The sequence below is a fragment of the Trematomus bernacchii genome, unplaced genomic scaffold (assembly GCF_902827165.1).
Source record: "Trematomus bernacchii unplaced genomic scaffold, fTreBer1.1, whole genome shotgun sequence".
Lineage (NCBI taxonomy): Eukaryota > Metazoa > Chordata > Actinopteri > Perciformes > Nototheniidae > Trematomus > Trematomus bernacchii.
Window position 1 is genome coordinate 3,631,239 of NW_022987608.1, and position 21,615 is coordinate 3,652,853.

Below are 21,615 nucleotides of genomic sequence, written 5' to 3' on the forward strand. Positions count from 1 at the left end.
GCAATTCGGCCTACTTGTGCTAAAATCAGAGTAATTATTTAGAATTGTGAATATCCTGGGTAAATAACATTGTTGTTTTATGGTAGAGGGGGATAAACATTTAAAACCAAGCTTTTAAAAAATAAGCATTAGACCGTTTAAATACAAAATATATGATATAATGTGTTGGGGACCTAAATGGCACCGAATGCTAGGAATGACTCAGTTAATAAAGATAATTTAAATGTTTTATTTATTTTGTATTTAAATGTTTGTGGTAGATTCACTCCAATACAGTAGGGGGCGCTAATGCTAATGCTAACGCTAGCTGCCACTCGCAATAAAACCGTGAAAAGAAGAAGAAGAAAGCATTTGTTTCTTTTTGCTAAACATTAGCTTCACACTCATTCATATATCAGTCGGCTTTTTTAAAAACACTATATTTGTTATATTGGTTTTACAAGGTGGAGGCTGTTTTGGTAAGTCGTTTGTACTCCTCTGCTTGCACTTAATTTAAAATGTGAATCGCGACATGAATAGTGGAGTTACTAAACTAGCTAAGAAGCTGGGTGAGCATTATTAAACATGTTTAGATAGATAGATAGATAGATAGATAGACACGACTGTATTTTTTAACTGTATGTTTCAGCTACTGTAATATCATATACATACTATAAGTCTATATTTCTGTTGCTGTAGTATATTGGCCTCTCCTATCTAGAACATTTTATAGTGAGTATTCTTTGTGATGTCCTTTTTTTTTAAACTGTAGATATGTATATATACTTGCTTTTTATTGTTTAGTTTTTTATGGCATTATGTTCATACTTGTTTCCCCCCTTTTAATTATTTGAATGACTGAGCTGCTGTAACTATCTAACTATATGTCTGTCTATCTGTCTGTCAGATAGATACAATAGATAGGTAGATAGATAGATAGATGGATAGATAGGTAGGTAGGTAGGTAGGTAGATAGATAGATAGATAGATAGATACAGTAGTGTGTAATACTGTGAGGTAGTGTAATTAGGCTGCAGTATGTAAGTACAGTATGTGCAGATTGTTCATAGAGAGGTAGAACTTGAACTAACTTTGTGATCTTTTCCTCTTCCAGTGTGTTATATGCGTCCAGTATGAGCGGGGGGTTGGCACCAAGCAGAAGCACTGTGTATGTGTCAAACCTGCCATTCTCTCTCACCAACAATGACCTGCACAAGGTAAGATCCTACACAGTGTTAGGAGATAATATTAAGGATGCTTTTGCCTGGCAACAACAGAAATAAGTAAAATACCACCATGGAATCTAAATGAAAGAAACTTGAATATTGAAACAGATTACTTTGTCTCTTTTCAGCTATTCACCAAATATGGAAAGGTTGTAAAGTAAGTAATGGCTCTGTCGTATTTTGTTTTGCATAATTGTGTTTCTTTTTTAGTAATGTGTACACCAAAACAGCAGTTAATGGCTTTGAATACTCAATTTTAATCTCTGACCTCTTTTAAATGACTTCTTAAAACCCATTTTATAGACTAGCATTTTTGTATCATTTAAAAAAATGTATTTACTCATTTATTTCTCCATCATTTGTCTTCTCTCTACTAGGTTTTTCAATTTTTTGTTTAAATGTTACCTTAATTTAATCTTGCTTTGGGCTTGCCTTACTGTGATGCCTTCTTGTTTTATAACATTCTGGAGATCCTGCGTTTGTTGTCAAAGCACCTAACAATAACTTAATTTAAATGTGCTTTATAAAGTTATTATTATTATACGTTTGGTATTAATAACCGCCATGTTTATTCCAGGGTTACAATCGTTAAAGATAAAGAGACTCGCCTGAGTAAAGGGGTGGCGTTCGTTCTCTTCCTGGACAGAGAATCAGCTCATAACTGTGCAAAAGCAGTGAACAACAAACAGGTCAGTCTGTCATGTTCTTATTTTTCAGACATGTATTAGTTGCAGTCAGTGATGTTGTAATGAATAACAGATATAAACTTGATACATACCTAGGGTTGCAAAATTCCGGGAATTTTCAAAGATGGAAACTTTCCATGGGAATTAACTAGGAATTTTCTAAATTGAAGGTTGGCTCTTCATAGGGAACTTAAATATAGTTGAGGAAAGTATATTTTATCATAATCTTGACTAAAACAAACAGATGCCATTCAAGTACACTTGAATATCCATGCCATAGCACACTGCTTACTGCATGGCTATTGAGACCACACCCCCTACAGGCACTGTGCATTCCTCCATCACATGCACAGATGATTTCGAGAAGACTGGATCATACTTTTGAGCCCAAAGCACAAGAAAAATGAAGCCACATCTTTTCATTTAACATTTTGAATGGGACTTTGTGGGGATTTTTGGATGGGGGGTGCATTTTTGTTCATTTTTTAATGAGTGGGGTTGGGGGGGATGAGTACTATTTAACTCAACATTCCTGTTTTCGTTCTTCAATGAAACAAATAATTGTTCAATAAAATAATTAAAACTTGTTCTGTTCTACTTAAAAAAAAAAAAAAATCTGTTGAAATGTCATGTTTTTTGTTTAATTTTGCATCGAATATTTCCAAAATTCCCAGCTTAACTTCCCATGGAAAGTTTCCGCCCCTTTGCAACCCTATATATACCCCTATGTTTGTCTCCCAGTTGTTTGGCAGAACAGTGAAAGCGAGCATCGCCGTAGACAATGGACGAGCAACTGAGTTCATAAAAAGACGAAACTACACGGACAAGACTAAATGTTACGAATGTGGGGTCAGTGCATATTTAACTTATTTTATTTCAATTGCTTGTATTCTTTTCTGAATGTGTAGAAAACTATCTTAGAGGATGTTAAGTGATTGTGTGTGCTTTCAAATGAAACATGACAGGATACGGGTCATCTGAGCTACGCATGCCCCAAAAACATCCTGGGAGAAAGGGAAGCTCCGAAGAAGAAAGAGAAGAAAAAGAAGAAAGAGGCAGAAAAACCTGGGCATGTGTACGTATTTTTACAGTTGATATTGTCAGATTTTCTTTATTAAAGAGTTTTGTGTTTGTAATTCCTACATATTTTCCATTTAAGTGAGGAAGAAGAAGAAGAAAGTGAAGAAGAGGGAGAGGACCCAACCTTGGACAGTCTGAGCCAAGCCATAGCTTTTCAGGTAAGTGTGCAGGGATAGAAATCAAAATAGACATCTTGACTTAAAGGTCCCATGTCATGGCCATTTCTACTGATCATAATTCCATTGTTGAGGTCTACTAGAATAGATTTACATTGTTCAATGTTCCAAACTCACATTGGATTCTCATACAGCATCTCTGTATAGTATGTGTATTCACTCTCTGTCCTAAACGGCTTGTTGGAGCTCCTGCTCCCTGTGAGCCCAGTGTGCTCTGATTGGTCAGCTCGCCCACTCTGTTCTGATGAGTCCACCACCGTTACAGCGGAACATCAGTGATTATGTGTTACAATGGCGTTTGTTAGCAACCAGAAAATGACACCAGTAATGACAAACAGATGAGAATGCTGCGTGGGGTCTGGGTGCCGTGTTGGCGAGACGTTGCGGGGCTCGCTGCTGCGGACAGTGTGAGCTGGATTACTGGGGTCATTTCCTGGTTGCTGCGTGGGGTCAGCGAGACAGCGAGACATCGCAGCCTGGCTGTGAGTTTGTGTGTGTGCTCAGGCTGAGTTCAGGCTGAGAAATCCGCAGAGCCGCAGCTGAGAAAAGATAAGGCTGAGTGAGTGAGTGTGTGTGTGTGTGTGTGTGTGTGTGTGTGAGGAGCTCCACAGATTGGTCCATTTGGACCTGGGCATGGTTACGTCACTTTACTCAGGAAGAAAAAAATGGAAAAAGAGAAATCTCCAACGAGGCGTTTTGGGGCCGCATAGACAGGTCTTTTCTGTGTTTCTGTGTTTTACTCGCTACAGGTTGTACTTTGAGGGTTTGTGACTTTGCAGACCGTTTACATGCAGAAAAAGCTACATAACACACAAGGGGACGGGTAATAACCGGAAAAGCATGACATGGGACCTTTAAATGCACCATACACTTGAATTGAATTATTAGCTTTTAGCAGTGTTATATTCCCTTTTTTCCCCATTTGTGTCCTTTCAGCAAGCCAGTATTGAGGCAGAGGAGACGCAGAAGAAGCGGGCACGTTTGTCTCAAGAAGAAAGTGCTCACGCTTCAACATCCTCAGACTCCAAGAAACCAAGGATCAAAAAGAGCGCGTATTTCAGTGATGAGGAGGAGCTAAGCGACTAATTATAATGATAATATAGTTATAACACAGGGTTTAGACATAAGCCCTATGTTATACATGAAATAGTCCTTTATTTTTGTAAGTTGTATTATATGGGAGATGCATCCTTTACACAGATACACATCAGATTTTCTTTTTACTTCTTGTACATAAAACTCAAACATTGTATTTGTTTTTATATGTCAGTCAATAAAACCTTGCTTCTTAATGACAGGCCAAATTCTTTGTTGTTGTTCCGGTGTTAAACAAATAATGAGATACTGATTTCTGAAAGAGACATTTTTTTACTTTTACCGGTGAACTGAGTGGAATTTTGTTCATTCATTTGTATTATGTTTCCCAAAACTGTCCAAATAAGTGATGTGTGTCATATGTTTATTTTGTATTGCTATGTTTCCTATTGAGACACAACCAACAAGGATTAAAATGTAATGAGTCTTTCTGAACTACATGTAGTGATTTTGACGGTGTGTGTAAATACTAAATATTGCAACAGCTAAAATGCAGCAGTTATGGTTTCCTTGCTCAAAAATCTCATCTTGGGGACATTATGGAGATCTAGTTGACATGAAAGGTTCAGGATCCCCAGGCTATGGTCTTTTTCTCAGGCCCATTATAAAACCAGCATGCGTTTGGAAATGTGTCCTTTGATTCCCGTTTACGTCAGCACAGAAATCAGGCGAGGTATTCCCCGGTGTTTAAGGCGAATGATCTAAACTACTGCGGAAATCCTGCAGTCAGCGAGTCAAATGAGAATATATAGAGGGATGAGAGAGGAATCCCTGTACAGTGAAATGATCTAAACGGTTAACACATGAGCGAGTGCGACTATAGCTTTTGTTGCATTTAGGTGCTGCCGGAAATGAAAGATCTCATGACAAGGAGAGTGGATAAAGAGATAACTTCTACAAAGAAAGATGGGATTCTATGTTGAGAAAATAACCATTTATAGCCATTTAATGCATGTGGCATTCTTGTATTTAATACAGCAAATTACAGCACAACAATATTCTTAATTTTTTTAAATAATATCTATTATCTTTTTAAAAGGCATTAACTGATATCAGCCGTTTCAATTTGACTTTTTCCTTAATTTAAGGTGTACATCTTGCTGTATTTTAGAATCAGCTTTCAAACCGCGTCTAAACGAGTCATGTTAGTCATAATAACCCCCATAATATGGATTTGTAACACCCTCGTTACACAGAAGTACGACCCTCCAAGCGGGTACATGAACACGGCATAGATTCATCAAGAGGAATGTCAGCCTCGGGAAGTAACCCTGCCTCTGATTGGCCGGAGCGAATCACGTGACCCTCTCCCAAGCGGAGTTTCCACGACAGCTGGAAGCCGAGCGGCACGGGCGCATCGCTTTCTTTGGTAAAATAATCGGAAATAAAACGACTTGAGCTCGTCTCAGCATCTCCACGGAAACCCCGGTCTGGCATGGGCGACAAGAGGAGTCCCACAAGGTAAAAACCGAGTTAAAACGGGCTAAATATTCAAGATACGAGAGGGGAGCGGACACGGAAAAAAATGGGTTTTCTCCACGGTCTCTCTCTCTCTCTCTCTTTTCTCTCTCTCTGCATGTGTGTGTGTGCAGATGATTTCCTAAATCCTGTAGGCTTACACAGATGTTTGCTACATTTCGTGCATGCAAGCTGAACTCTCTCTTGTCTCCCACCACCACTACCACCTCTCTTCGGTTATTTTTTAATTTTGTGTGTACATTTATTGTTTTTTAAAGGCCGAAGCGTCAACCGAAGCCCTCCTCCGACGAGGGGTTTTGGGACTGCAGCGTGTGCACGTACAAGAACACGGCAGAGGCTTTTAAGTGCATGATGTGTGATGTCAGGAAGGGGACGTCAACAAGGTAAGGATTCATATACATTACCTCTTTTTAAATGGCGGCTTCCCAAGCTGAGGGGGGTGGGGGTCCCCTGGGAGTCAGCCCCCACTAACAGAATGAGGAATAATCTCACTACCACCCCTTTATCCTATTACCAATGTGTGCCTTTGTAAGGGGATACAGTTGACGTTTATTTGAAAACCTTATCGTTGTTAGTATTATACAGGTCAGGTAGTAAACAAACATGGTTTAGGCCAGTTCTTTTTATTGTATTTCTCATGTATGTTTTAGGTGATGTATACTAGATACTCTGAAATGCGTTATTGTGAAGGCTGCAACTAACAATTATTTTATCTCCATTAAAATGGTGTATACAAGAATGCCAGATTCTAAATGTCAATTTCTTGTTTCATAAGTCCAAAACCAAAAGATATTCAGTTTAATTTGTTATAAAACCGAGAAAAAGCATCACATCTCCATCGTTGATAGACTGAAAACGGCATTTTTAGACATTCTGGCATTAAGAACTACTAAAAAAAAAGTGTGCAGCAACAACGAGAATTGCAATAATGTCTGTATGTTTTTAAATAATAACTACTTACTCCGTGTTTTCCTTGAACTCTACATTTTCTTTGAGCTGGGGCTTTCCTTTACCAATGAAATTCTTAGTCGCCTTATCCTCAATACCATTTGGTCGAATAGTGATTAGTTTATTTGATTCAACATATCCGTTTTTGCCATAAAGAATCATGTAAAAACACCACTTTAGATCATGTGTTCTCCAGTTCTTGGAAATAAGTCGGCATGAAAAATATAAAAAATGATTTAGTCGACTAACACCAAAACAGGGTCAGCCCTACTCTCAGCAGTGCATTAGTGTCCATGTTCTTCTCCGGGTGTTCACACACACTGACCTCCATTAAATGAGGGAAGTGGATGGCTCACTTCCGCACACACTTCCACACACAAACACACATCCATCTTGTTGCCCCGGAGATATTTCTAACAGACGATGGGGGAACACAAACTCACACACAAAGGTACTTCAACATACAAATACACAGCATTTAGGTACACACACACACACACACACACACACACACACACACACACACACACACACTACACGCTACTTGTCCTGACTTCAGTGATTTGAGGCAGGAAATGACTGTTATCCCTGAGTGGCTCATCAGGATGAAAACGCAACAAAGGGTGAAGGAGAGGAAGTGTAGCTCTGGGAAACAGTGTGTGTTACATGAGCTCCCTCTTCAATGTATCATCCTGCATTAGCACAACTTTCCCAATCATTTAACTACAACAACATCAGTGCAGTTGTGGGCTTTGATGCTTTTTCATAAGTGGGGTATTTCTCGTGTCAGTGCATGCACTTCTACGCCTCTTACTGCGCACTTGTGTGTGTGTGTGGGAGGGTTAGTTGTGAAAGGAGCTTGTGAGAGCAGCTGCCAGACAGACAGCCATAGCTCATTACTATGCAACAGCTTAATCAGCCCGCTGTCATCAGAGACACACACGCACGTACAGATGCACTCGACATGCAAATTTTACCCATGACTGCATGCCTATTGGTACACAAACAGGCACATTTCCTAATATGCGCACCCTTGATCGCACTCATAAGTGCACAGTTGCTGCTCGTGCAAACAAAGCGATTTAGCGACACACATACTGTTATCATAGGAGTTCAGATTATTGCTGGAGAGCGTTGATTGTTGAGGACACTCCAGGGACTAAAAAAACAACGGCCTGCAGCTTTGCCAAGAACCTGTCTGAATCCTCACGTCACCAAAGCTGCGACACCCTTTGTCTTCCCCATCTGGGTATTTTTGGGGGAAGTTGGCAAGGACACAAGGACGTAGAATTCCACGCTTCACAGCTGACACATTTAGAAAAAAAAAAGCGTCCATGAGGAGGTCATATCTAAATGCTTTCCCAACTGCATTGCTGCAGAAACGTTTGAAGTGTTTGTCTCGTTTTTTCCCAGAAGGCCCTAATCCTGCAGCAAAATGGCCACACAGGTGGTCGCAGCTGTTAATGACCCGAACACAACAGACAAGCGGATTTCACTGCGAGCAAGCCAAAGGTGGTAAAGGGCATAGCACGTGCAGAATATAAATGTAGGACAGGACGAATTCCCTCGCTGGTTACTAAACAAGCATGACTGAGCTATTACTGCGGAGAAATGAATTATTCCTCGACAGGGGCATGGAGCGTCCGCTGGTGAGACCCGTCGCCTGAAGGTCACAGGTTTGACAGCCCAGTGCTGGCTCGGTGGAAGAGAAATTAACTTGTGATAGGACGGAGAGAAAAGCACTTTTTCTGACGGGATCAGCAAGTACATTTCAAGGCATTGGCAGAGAGTATTTCAGGAGGAAGAGCATGTAGATAGCCGTCAGGAGATAAATGTTTTATGAAGGTGAGGCTGAGCAGATCTCGCTGCCTAAATTCCTCTGATGTGGAGAGATGATCTACTGCAGGGACTGGAAGCTGGCAGCTGATTGAAAGCAGTGAAGGCAGGGATACATCAGCAGGATTGGACTCGCTTATCGGAAAAAAAAGGGGAGTGAAATGTAAGAGGGATGGAGATTGGCACAGAAGGGGAACCTGCCGACGTTCCGCTTATTCTGTCAACGGCTCGGGAAAACTTTTCCAGGGAGTCAAATGTGATGAAACACAAAGTGCGACTTGCATCTACAGCTAATATTTTGTTAGGAAATTCACACTGGCTGCAAATGTGATGCAGTCATTTGTGCAGCAGATGAATGAATATGGAAAAATATGTTGTTTTTCCTGCAGCAAGTGAACAGCTTTTAATTAAAGCCGACTAACTAGGAGCTTTGGGATCACTACATATCATGCAGCCTCATTACCTTGAGACTTTTCCTGAGAAAACGTGGGAGAGACATCTCATCTTTGGACTCCCTTTGAAAAGCAAAAACGATAAAGATGAAAGTCACAGTTCAATGGCGGATAAAGGAGGCTGTTTTGATAAGTGCAAGGTCACAAGTTTGATCATCTGGAACACACCCGGCAGAGCGTCCTTCAGCCAGAAGGCCTCCCACTGCACCCATTATGGGCCTTGTACCGGATTAGAGTGTCATCTTAATGTTTAAAGAAAAAAGACAAGGCATGTGTCAGAGTTAATGCTCCCGTCTGGCGTTTTGGACGAGCAGGAATGAGCTGAAAATGCCATGTGAAGTGGTGCTGACAGACAGTAGTATTTGGCTGAGGACGGTGTTTAGGTTTGAGTTTAACAGCCCGGTGTAATAGAGCGCCGTTTGTGACCTTCTCCCGTGTCTCGCCTGCACCACCTGCATCTGTTCACCCAGCTGAGCCCTGACAAGTCGGCCCCCGCCAGGGAAACACTCAGTGTGTGTGCATGCTCTGCCTTCAGGAGCTTGTTCCACAGCATTATATTTCTACGGGTCAGGACAGTGAGCGCGATCGTGTTCGGATTAGTTCTCCTCTCTGCCTTTCGGCTCCCCACCTCTCCTTTCTCTCAGATATTCCTGTTTGGTCTCTTTCTGTCTGCCTCTCTCTTTCTCCACGAGTTGAACTTAACCTAGGGCGTCTCTCGGTGACAGATTGACTGATTGTGCGCGTTTTGTCAGCTCCACCTAAACAAGCACAAGGCATTCTGGCTGGCTGGCAAACTGTCAACATCTGTCTGCTTTTTAGATGTTGTTTTATCATCCTCCGCACAGGCTCGCCCTCGCAGTTCACATGCACCGCGCACGCACTGAAAAGTGGGCTGTGATTGCGCAATCGGCTCAGTTGTTGTTGGTGGTGCACACTTTTTTTTCGGTCAACCGTTCAAGTAGTTCTTCATGCCAGAAAGTCTAAAAATGCTCTTTTCAGCCTCTCAACGATGAAGATATGATTCTGTTTTATAACAAATGGAATCGAATATCTTTGGATGTGAAAAGTCATCTTGGACTTTTAGGATCTGGGAAAGAGCAGTGATTGGTTGCAGAAGATATCTATATGAGATACTGATCAGCCTGCTGGAGCCATCTGATTAATACTAATGTTCTGTTGCCTGTTTTTCATCTCAAAGTAGCTGCATTGGTAAAGTCGTGTGTAACTGCCGGGGAATACTAAAATGTACATACATTAAAATGCTGCCTGAAGGAAGATGTTTCAGTTTTAAATGCACAGCGTGAATTAGTTATATTTCCATATCGTTCCACTGCCTGTGCATACATACTGCATACACTTAGAAGAACGCAGTTTCCTTTTGGCTATAAAACCCCTTCCTTACAAATCAATTATGCTTTTAAAACTATAGCTTCCTAGCTTCCCGTCCTTTTTAAACCTTTTACAGGGTCAAAATTCCTCTTAAATCTCAACACTATCTGGTTGTTTGGCTGGTAAAATGTGTGGGAGGAGAAATCTAATTTATCAGATGCAACCAAAATGTGCCGCCATTTAGCTGCCGTGTTAATGTGACTGTTAATTTCCCCAAACTGATTACATAAAGCGTGCAGAGCCAAACATTTGACTCACCCCTCAGAGTCATCATGTGTTTTAATTCCCTTAAGGACTCCTAAGTAAAATAGCTGGGTTTGTTTTGTGAAATCTCAAATGATGGTTAAAAATAATTAAAAAAGATTTTGCAGCCCTATTTAGCCCCGAGTCTAGAATAAATCACAACAGGCAGCAACAACTATTGAAAAAACCCATTTTATGAGCCATGATTGCGACTTACACTGATAGCGCGTGTTATTTATATGAATACATATATGTAAAATGAATAATACAACACACTTAAATCACCAATCAATGTTTGATCGCCCTATCTAAATGATTACATCCTCATAAAAGTCCTCACAGCACACACACGAGTGTACACCAGGGACAATGAAGCTGGCTGTTATCACGTCACTATGGCTCGAGATTATAGCTACGTGATAAGCCTGTAATTACTGCGCTGACACTGATGCATCACACACTGAGCACACATAGAGCAGTGTGTGTGAGAGAGAGAGAGAGAGAGAAAGAGAGAGAGGAGAATGTGCTATAGTGTGGCTAGTGGGCTGTACAAGGTGTCATAAACCACAGGACGTAGAGAGCCATCTGTCACACACACACACACACACACACACACACACACACTCGCGTATGGTGGTAGCATGTACAGGCAAGGAGGGACATTAATCATCGGGTTGGAGGAGCTCCCAGGAGCAGTCTACGACCCGCTGATAGAACCCGACACACACCTAAACCTTTAACAGCGCATAAAAAAAGCTATTTCACAACGATGGTATAGTCATCACTGAGCAGTGGGATGAGATCTGTTTAGAGAAGCGTACTCCTGAGCTTATTCACAGTCCATCAGCTGTCCTGTGGGATGTTTGCTCATCACACCGTGTTCTCCACTAATGTGAGCCAGCAGTTCTGCAGAATTCAGCCACGTGCTGTCTTTGGGAATGCACGACTATGTTAAAATAAGCATTTTTAAAAGAAAACACAAGAGCTTAGATTAATGGGAAAATGTTTGACCTCTAGTTTCATAAAAGTGTAACCATAAAGGAAACGATTGTACTAGATTTATTACAAAAAATGCACGCTTTGTGAACCACATGATGATGTGCTTTATTTTTAAAAGCCCAAATCATAACGGATCATACACTTTCATACATCGCCCAGCTTTAGGATGGAACCAGTTTATATTTTTCAATTGTAAATGCTTTGGAATAAAGGACAGAGGTGCCCTGTCAGATCTACAAACCTATGAGAGTGTTACAATTTCACTGCTAATAGTTATACTATAGTATACATTTTAACTATATGGACTGCCCTACATTTCAATGTAATACTCAAACACTTGTTTTTGAGTATGGAAGTTACATCGGTACGCCTCTTATTAACAGTTTTGTGAATTGGATAGACCCTAAACTTGAATGGTTTCTCCCTTTTCAAAGTGTGGAATTAAAGAAGTTGGTCCTCAAGACATCATTTACACAAAATTCATCCTTATTTTTGAGTAAAACCAGGCAAAAAGTTAGAATTAGTTTGACTACAAGTAAGATCAGAGGAACATATCTTGATGGATTCTCAGCCACATACATTTAGTCCGGATTCTGTTTTGAAACCATTTTTAAAGGCAGCAGGTAGTGGTCATTATATGAACACAAACGTATAGGAATGGCTCATTTGACCCTATATAGGACAACAGCAGGGATAAGTAGACCAGAGCACTTATAGTCACTTTAGGCAAGTTATTATGATAGGTCTATAAACAGATCCCCCCCCCCCCCTCTGTACTGACTCTGTGGTGTTGATGACCTGTTTGTCCGCTGTGGCCCTGAGTCATAATACATTTGTTTTGTGACCAAATCTGGACCTGAGGAGATATTTCCTGGCAGCGCTGGTTCCTCGACTGTTTTGTTGGTGGAGGAGTGAGAGGTCGGACGAGGGGGAGGGAACAGAGGGAGAGAGATAGCGTTAGACTCTGTGTTTGCAGAAGGGTCAGCCAGAGTTTCCCCATCAGTGAAATGTTGCAGGATGACTAGCAGCGTTTGTACTTTCCAGCTCCTGCAGCACAGGGAGAGTGTGTCGTTAGCTTGTGGCTACAAAGCTAAATCACGCTTCATCTGTTAGAAAATGGTGGAGTGTTTTGTAAGGCAGCACGGTTTAGAAAATGACTAATTTGTGATTTATTTTGACTGATATTGCGATATGACTCATGATATTGGAGCGACTGATCATTTGTATCATCATCCTCAGCATCATTTAAGTACAAATAGGTTTTTTACGTCCGTAGAATGGTAATGATATCAATTAACCTTTTAACAAATACTGCGCTAACTGCGATTTGAATATTGCACTAGTTCGTATTGCAATTTTGTTAACATTTTCGATTATTTGCCCTGTTTGCACTCACGCTTTGGAAATGTTAGAATGACCAAGTAATGGATCGTGAGCAGAAGTGAACTGGAACAAATTGCGTCAAAGAAAAAGCTAGGATGGGGCGATATTTAATTCCTATAAAAAACGTTGGTAAGTTTTGACTTTTGAAAATGCTGTCTTGCTCTCTATCATGGTAAATACAATTATTAAAAAAAAAAAAAAAAAAAAAAAAAAAAAAAAAAAAAATAGAGCTTGAAATGATAATGCACGAAGAACAGACTTAACACAATGTTGATATGTTTTATTCATGAAGGGAAATCTTATGTTTTTTTTTGATTATCTTTATTTATACATTTTAGTTTTTGACTCAAAAAAGATATGCGCATATCTGTTATGCGATTCGTAAAATGATTCCAGTACACATTAGTACCATTTAAAGCACATGTTGATGACATTTGGGATAATATAGTAGGTGGCAGATATCATTGTGACATGACATTTTCATATTTCCCCATGCAATGAATCATCATTAACCAGTAGTTCCTGTTTAGTCTCCAACATGTTTTCCTCTCTACATTAAAAGAGATACAAAACAGAGACATTGTGATTATATTTTCAGGAACAAAAGCATTTGGCGTGTTTAAGCCCTCGTAACATCCACATTTCCCAGTGAGGATCTCCATTAGCTGCTGTGGAATAAAGCATGAGTGGAGCAAATATCGATCGGAACAACAGTTTCAACACGCTGTATTAATGTCCGAAAGAATAGGGCTCTTACATTAGGCCTAGAATTTCCTGTTGGAATCAATAGAGACACACACACACACACACACACACTCCGCTTCCAGATGGAGGCCTAAGTGCTAAAATAATAACCGTTTGATTGGGTTAACAGAGGCAGCTCTGTTTAGGCCTGCTGCTCTGCCTCACAGTCATATCAGCTTTTCTCCTCTCTCACCTCCAGGTTATTGAGCTAGCTCTATTAGTGGAAATCTACTTCATTGTCACACTTGAAGAAGATAGAATGTACAAAATAATTGCCTCTCGGGCGCAGCCAGTCTTAGTTTTAAATAGAGAAGAGCATGATTAGCCTGAGGCGGCATTCTTTCTTGATCGTGCATCAAGAAAAACATACACCACCCGTTTGCTGCATTAATGAGGTAATGACAGGAGTAATTCATCTGTAACTCGAACCGTTAATAACAGGAAGTGCATGATGACATCCTGAACAGAAATTAAAAATCCCAAAGGGTTACAAACGGTTGTCTTGTTGTTATTGTTTTGGAGGCTGGTAACATTTGGCCTGAGGGCAGCATGGCCCAGACACGTTTTGTGTGCGAGCCTCGCTAAATTAAGAAAAGAAACGGGTATTTTCTTCATCGTATTGCTTTGAAAAGATGTCACGGATTGCTGCAGATTACTGGAGCTGGATACAGAGGATTTAAAGAGACCTCTTTTTGTTTAAAAGGTGTCAGCAGTTCCGCAGCGTCGTGCTGACAAGACAGAGGATCTCGGCATCTCCTCCCTATCAGACGCTTATGTAGGCCAAGAGACCCATTTGCATTTCACTCCAGCCTCGCAAGCATCACTGCATGTTCTGTGAAGGCGATGATAAAAAAATAAAAAAAAACTCTGGGAGAGACTCTTTGAAGCTCTGCCCCAATTTAGGTCATCCCAGAACTGTTAAACAACAGATTTGCCCTGAGAACAAGACCAGCAGCCAAAGCTCATACATTTCGAAAATTAGGGAAAAAGGCCAAACGACATTTCTTTTCCAGCTACGTTCTCAAGCTCATTTTATGGATGTACTTCAAGTCCAGTGCATGAGTCCTCTCTGTGTTTGTACTGTGTCACCCTTATAATTACATTAAGTGCAAAAGGGCATTTTCTTCAGGAAGCACCTGGGGGGCCAGTGTTTTGTAATTGCGATACTCCTCGAAGGGTTCATACGCAGGTTAGTGAATAAAGCTGATTTACTGTGCAGTGTTTGAAAGCTGCAATTCACTCCTAGTATACATTCTCAAATAAAGAGTGTGCATTTTATGAGCAGCAATTTAGATAAGTTAAGATATACTTTATTGATCCCAATTTCACACAAACTAGCTGATGAGTTAGGAAATGTGTTGATTTATAGCTTGAAATATGACAACAGGGCAACACACTCTTCTTATCATGCCCTCACTGCTGTGTGTGTGTGCAGCCGCTTGCATGTCCCTTAAAGTGTGTGTGTGTGTGTTTTATTGTATTTATAAAGCATGCATGAGTTTCCATGTGCACCCATTTCTGATTTGTTTACCCCACTCTGGCTTTTTGGTGCAGTGTGTGTGCATGCTACGATGTGCATAGACTGTGCATTCATACATACAACAGTGTCCATGTGCGAGTGTGTGTGCCCGTGGAAAATCAGGCACTAGATAGTGTAGTCTCTTTCAACAGATGGCCTTTTCAACACACTTGCCTCTAAGCTAGGACTGTTGCCAGCCCCTACACACACACACACACACACACACACACACACACACACACACACACACACACACACACACACACACACACAGTGCCACAGAAATACGATCGCAGCCGTCATGCGTGCAAAGTCTTGCCAGACCGGTTGCATAATGCATCAATTTTGAGACAGCAGGCACTCATGGAGGATTGAAATGTGCCTGAGGAAGAACATTTAGGTGTTTGAGAACGAGTTCTATTATCAGATCTGCCTTTTTAATTAAGCGTTCTGTATATGAAGGTGCATCAACGTCACTAGAACATGACTTTTAGAGCAAGGCAGCAAAAACATGACTGTGTGTTTTTTGTACGTAACCTGAAATCCAAACCTTAGAAATCCATCATGAATAATGTTTTTATACTAACACAGGTTAGGGATCAAGTCCCTGAAGGAGTGACGACTGTTTGTTACATGAAGCACCCACAGGTGTCATACTTCATGGCTGTTTGCACGCCTTGAGTTATTAAATACACAAACTGCAGCGCAGGAGAATCAGGTCATTCCACATTTCGGATAAACGACTACAATTCTCCCTGGGTGTGAACATTTTTATAAAAACGTGAGTGCAATTTTTATAAAATAACTAATTCAGTGTAATTTGCACACTTACAATTCACATTTTTATTGCACGTTTGTATTCAGAATCAGAATACTTTATTTATCCTGTGGTGGGAATGCATTATTGTAACAGTTGCTGCATTTGAGAACAAAAGTACAGCAAAATAAAAATATTTAACAAACATACTAAGTCAAAATGTGCATATTGTGCGCGTTTATTTATTTTTTTAGAAAGAACGGTTATGAGATGTTGCATGTTTCTTTGTCTTGTTTTAGTTTAACTGCTTGTAAAAATAAATGTTTTTTAGTATGGACAGACCATGTCAATAAATACATAATAAAATGTAAAAAAGGGGCACATTTGACCACATAACATATATCAATAAATATGTACAAATGTGTATAATACATCATATATAATGGTGTATTCCTATTCATTATGATATTAACGTAAAAAACAAGATAATTGCTATAAATGTACAGTGTGATAAGGTACAATACAGCTTTATTTATAAAGCACTTTAAAACCTCCAGACCAAAGTGCTGTACAGTCAAATAAACATACCAACAATCACACAGCACAGCTCACACACACCATAAAACAAGTACAAGTAAAAAACAATAGACAATTAAAAGCAACAATCTAAAAGATTTCATATTCCTAGGTGACGTGATGTTTATCCTGTGAGTCCTGGAACAAGTCTGAGCAGGTTCACGTCTCACAGATGGCTGAATACGGGTTTATTCTCAGTGTGTGGAGCCACTCGCTGCCGGTGTTAAAAACACTTCCGCAGCACCGTCCTAACCGGCACTGGCAGTGATTATTGCCTCTTGATTACGGTGCTGCGCTTGCATGGAGCCATGTGCTCACTGTGATTTTCCCTCTCATTAATCTGCCTCGCTCTGTCTCTCCCCCTTCCTCTCCCCCCGGATCAGGAAGCCTCGTCCCGTCTCCCAGCTCGTCTCTCAGCAGCAGGTAACTCAGCAGTTCGTGTTGCCCTCGCAGCCCAAAAAGGAAAAGAAGGAGAAGGTAGAGAAGGAGAAGAGCGACAGAGAGCCGGCGCTCAAGAAGAACAGTCACAAGAAGATGAGGTAAACAAACTGATATATCAGGGACGCATGAATAAACAGGAGAAACTGTGGATGGTGTTTACTCTGCCACCTGACGTGAGGTTGTCATATTTCATGAAGGGCTTCAAAAGATAAACCTGATGAGGGTGGGAAACACCAGGTAAAAAAATCATATTAGTGTCTCGGAGATGCTCTTTGAAAAAAAGATCAAGGTGCTTTCACTCATGGCTGAATCAAAGAGGAATACGTCTATAAACAAGTATTTTGATTTGACTCATTATAAAGTAAGTGGCTAAGGAAATGGCTCGAGACTTGCGAAAAATATTGCAGCATTCAAGATTTTATCTGAGTGTACATTTGCATATTTGTCACATCATTGCACATTATTTTTCATAAAGCTTGGTGCTTGTGTTGGTTACAATAAAGGACAGACTGCCTTCTATTCATCTATAAGTTGTCTGTCACTAATACAAGACCATTTTTAAAAGAAATAGATTAGAAAATACTGTCACAGCTTGGTTTTTATCTCGCTCTCATGTCCATTTCCCCATCCTCACCAGGCCGAGGTTAAAAAACATCGACCGGAGCAGCGCCCAGCACCTGGAGGTGACGGTCGGCGACCTGACGGTCATCATCACGGACTTTAAGGAGAAGGTCAAGCCCACGTCCACCGTGGCCCCCCCGTCCAGCACCGTGGCCGCCGCCGACCCCCACAGCCAGAACGGCTCCAGCTCAGAGACCACAGAGAAGGGGCTTTCCCGCTCCTCCTCACCCAGAGGGGAGGGCAGCTCGGTCAACGGAGAGTCCCACTGAGCCCCCCCCCCCTCCCTCCAAACCTCCCCCTCCACACCCATCTCATCTGCAGGCAAGGTGGAGAGCTGCACATCACCTTCTTTTGGATATATAGGAACTGTGACCAAAACACATCGCATTTAGAACGTTTAAATGATTCTTTAGAAAGCAATATGGAAGACCTTTGCTCTGTCTTGGACGTTTTTAGACATTTTCTCCCGGACATTTGTTGTAATGGAGACGATCCTGCACGCTGTCTGCTAGAATACTTACTAAGACAGTTTTATTCTGACGAAGAACTCCCTCAGAACTGACCTGAGATGTGTCTGAATAATTTGGACGAGCTTTAAGGACCCTGTGCGGTTTTCCTTCAGATACTCCTGCCCTTTTATTTTTCGAAATGTGCAGCCCACCCTTACCTTCAGTGGCCGGCAGAGTGACCTATCCTTCCCCCATGTGGAACGTTGCGCCTCTGTCTGGAATCCTTCGCGTTATAAACCCTGAATTTCGCACTCGGTGTCCCGACGCTGAACCTTCAACCTCACTGCAAACCCTCGCTCCTGCTCGCCATTACTCCCAGCCTTTACTCGTGGACTGCCTCTGCTGCGGAGGGACTTTTTTGACGCAGCATTGCCGGGCACCATTTGGTGCTTTTGGGTAATGTTCGGAGCGGGATGTTTAGTTCAGGTAATGCTTGTTATGACTGTATAAGGGCGTCAGGCAGGTTTTGATAAAAGCCCTGTTTTATATGGTGCGGGTAAAGGTGCAGAATATGATTGTAAAGGATAATACCGGTAGTCTACACTGCCCCTTACGTCACATGTGCTAGAAATACTATCAGGGTTTTGTTATTCTACGTTCGCAGCCATTAATTGTGCAGAATATAAACAACAACCGCAGACCTGCATTAAGTGATTTTCTTTTTTGTACAGAATTAGCATTTCTCTAGCTAGTCTCATTGTTTTGATGTCCTCATAGACCAACCACAGACTATCCATGGGCAGCAATGGATAGTCTATTGACAAGCTGTTGTTAAACTACCTGGTAAACATGAAATCCCAGAAGATTGAAGTTTACTACTAGCTAACTCGCTACGATAGAGGTGCAGATCAACCCTGGGCTAAAAATGGGCTAAATATTAGGGTTGTAAGTCAAAAAATGTCATTACACTTGAGTGTCGTCAAAAACACTATTGATCTTAATTTAATATTTTACATGCAGCCAGTGTGGCTCAGATTGCACTGGTAGAAGTGCTCTCATGTATGGTGATGCAGGGACTGTGATAAATGCAAATCCCGCTGTTTTGATTGCATTAAAAAAACTACAAATGTTCTTTTTACTTTTTGTTTGTTGCTCATAGAGTTGTGTTTTTAATAGCACGACAGTATTTAATTGTTACACCTGTATCACGATACGGATTGTATCACCAGATTCTTGTCAAGCGCTCAGAGATATTGGGCTAATAATGACCAATCACACTAGAAATGCTAATCCAATAGGATTTTGAAGGTAATACAATGCTAACATATTAGCCATAACAGCTACAATCTGTCTCTCAGGGGTGGGTTTCTTTGCAGAGTCATGCTAATGAAAAAAAATCACTTAATGCAGCTTTGTTGTTAATAACAGTCTTGAAACTTTGTCCATACTTCGTCCAGACAGGATTAAAAAAAAAAAAAAAAAAAAAAAAAGGTGTTTTGTCAATCACATGACCTCTACAGAATGAGATATATCTACGCAAATACAGGAACAGTTCTTCATACTGATGTTTCTCGAAAAAATAAGCAAATTTCAAGTCAGGTTTACCATGGAAATGTTTGTTTTAAGAGATGGAAAGAAAGTGGTTATTTGTCAACTACATGTAGTGTTTAGTTAAGGGACTGTGGCTGTAAAAGACTCCGGTATACTCCTTTTAAATCTCCGCTGCACCTGCTCAGCGCCACAGTGGACGACCAGAGGGGGCTCATGCTGTTTGGCCCCCACCGTGGACCCAGTTCGGACAAAGCGTGGTGCTTCTACAACGAAAAATGGGGCTTTGACTTCTGGACACGCACAATTAATGTGACGGCCTGCGGTGTGACGGACTTAAGAAAACCGCTTCTTCCATTTTGACGTAGCAAAGTGGGGGAGCTTTAGAAATATACTAAACCCCCAGCAGAACAACTATAGATCAACACGATAACTTATGAAACCTGTAGAGATACATTTCTAAAAAAAATATTGTACTACAATGTTTTGATGTGGTTGTATTATCCATCATAGCAGTGTTACTGTCCAGATTTTTACTTTTAACATGTTTAGCACAGATCCTGAGAACTGTCATGGCATGATAATATTACGGTCTCGGTATATTGTGGGACAGGCTTTGTCTCTTAGTTTGTTTAGCATCGTTTCGTGTGTGGCAGATCTCAGGGGTTCACCACTAGCTGGGACTAGCTGTGTGGACCTGTGAGAACTGTCCCGACTCACATCTGTTATTCGTTTGTGGCAAAATTTGAAAGACACTTAAAATATATGTTGGTTGTCACCTGTTGATATTTTATTTGTTGTCTTGCTTTGCCATGTTCAATTGTTTTAAAAATGTGTGAACTTGTTTATTACATGTCTGAGTAAGAAAATGTAAACAAATGATATCATTTAACTTTGTCGTTTCACTTTGCCTAAAACTTTAATGAGGCCCTATCATGCTTCTTAGGGTTTTCCCCTTTCCTGTAGAGTGTTATATAAGTTTCTGTGCATGTCAATGGTCGGCAAAGGCTAAAATCCTAAAGTTTCTCTCCCACACACTGCACACAATGAAGAACAATATCCCGGCCAACAAATCAGATTCTACACACATATTTTTCTTGCACATTTTTAATCCTCCTTAAAAGATCTAATTATGGTCATTTTTTTATGTATTTTTCAATGTTATTGGATAATGATGTCATTTATCAATACCCCCAATATTGTGTAGCCTACATATCGCAGTTGCAAACCAGTCAAACTAATTGCATTTATTGTTTTTTCCAAATCGTATAGCCCTGATTATATAGGCTTACAGTAGTTCTGAGTATATGGTATGGTTTACAAACTAATTAATCAACCACTACAGTCAATTACCTTGATTTTCCCACACTTGATGGAAATGTAGTTTAGGTCTTGTGGAACCACAACAATAAAGACTAGTCACTTAAAGCCTGAAAGGCTCTTTTCAGAGGTGAAATGAATTGAGAGTTGCTGCAGAGTAGACACAGCTGAGGGGGGAGGGAGAGGGGAGAACCAACTTTGCTTATCGCTCCCACCCTTCCCCCCATTTAGGGTCTCGACCTCCGGCTTCTGTTGCATGAAGAAGCATCAAGTGAAGATGGTGGAAAAGAGAAACCAGGATGAATTGCATGGCCTTCAAAATAAAAGCCTGAAAATTGTGATGAGGGACAACGACTGCAGAGAGCTGCACAACCTCATAAGCAATTTAGACTAGTCACTAGCCTATATTACGAAATGTTCAAATTGTTTTACAATATACAAATAAGATTGCACACATATCATTTGTATTATGTTGTATTTCCGAGCCTCCTGGCTTTTAGGAGTAAGTTTGTCAAATGTGATGCATTTGTAGGAACTAATTATCTGAGCTATGATCTATTATACATTTCAGGCGTAGCATGCACTTGTGTATTATATAATATAGTTAGCATATCTGTCATATTAGACATGACATTAATGTATTTCTGACTCAGTATAAAGCTACTGCAT

The 21,615-nt window shown here is 40.7% G+C and overlaps 2 protein-coding genes across 2 annotated transcripts; both read left to right on the forward strand.

Moving 5' to 3' along the window:
* The first annotated feature begins 334 nt into the window (after window positions 1-334).
* zcrb1 (zinc finger CCHC-type and RNA binding motif 1) lies at window positions 335-4,733 on the forward strand. The gene is made up of 8 exons (XM_034131349.1): window positions 335-458; window positions 1,094-1,196; window positions 1,334-1,362; window positions 1,783-1,894; window positions 2,633-2,740; window positions 2,857-2,966; window positions 3,051-3,129; window positions 4,084-4,733. Exons 2-8 carry the CDS (start codon window positions 1,113-1,115, stop codon window positions 4,231-4,233), a joined length of 672 nt encoding a protein of 223 aa, XP_033987240.1. The 5' UTR covers window positions 335-458; window positions 1,094-1,112; the 3' UTR covers window positions 4,234-4,733.
* A 774-nt stretch (window positions 4,734-5,507) lies between these two features.
* yaf2 (YY1 associated factor 2) lies at window positions 5,508-20,518 on the forward strand. Its single transcript, XM_034131350.1, has 4 exons — window positions 5,508-5,703; window positions 5,979-6,104; window positions 16,951-17,106; window positions 17,646-20,518. Exons 1-4 carry the CDS (start codon window positions 5,678-5,680, stop codon window positions 17,896-17,898), a joined length of 561 nt encoding a protein of 186 aa, XP_033987241.1. The 5' UTR covers window positions 5,508-5,677; the 3' UTR covers window positions 17,899-20,518.
* Window positions 20,519-21,615: the final 1,097 nt, after the last annotated feature.

Excerpts from the sequence above, each read along its gene's own strand:
- zcrb1 (XM_034131349.1), top strand. The coding sequence starts at position 1,113 with ATGAGCGGGGGGTTGGCACCAAGCAGAAGCACTGTGTATGTGTCAAAC. Across the intron at positions 1,895-2,632 it reads AAGCAGTGAACAACAAACAG|TTGTTTGGCAGAACAGTGAA; the intron begins GTCAGTCTGTCA and ends TTTGTCTCCCAG. Across the intron at positions 2,967-3,050 it reads GCAGAAAAACCTGGGCATGT|TGAGGAAGAAGAAGAAGAAA; the intron begins GTACGTATTTTT and ends TTTCCATTTAAG.
- yaf2 (XM_034131350.1), top strand. The coding sequence starts at position 5,678 with ATGGGCGACAAGAGGAGTCCCACAAG. Across the intron at positions 5,704-5,978 it reads GACAAGAGGAGTCCCACAAG|GCCGAAGCGTCAACCGAAGC; the intron begins GTAAAAACCGAG and ends TGTTTTTTAAAG. Across the intron at positions 17,107-17,645 it reads AACAGTCACAAGAAGATGAG|GCCGAGGTTAAAAAACATCG; the intron begins GTAAACAAACTG and ends CATCCTCACCAG.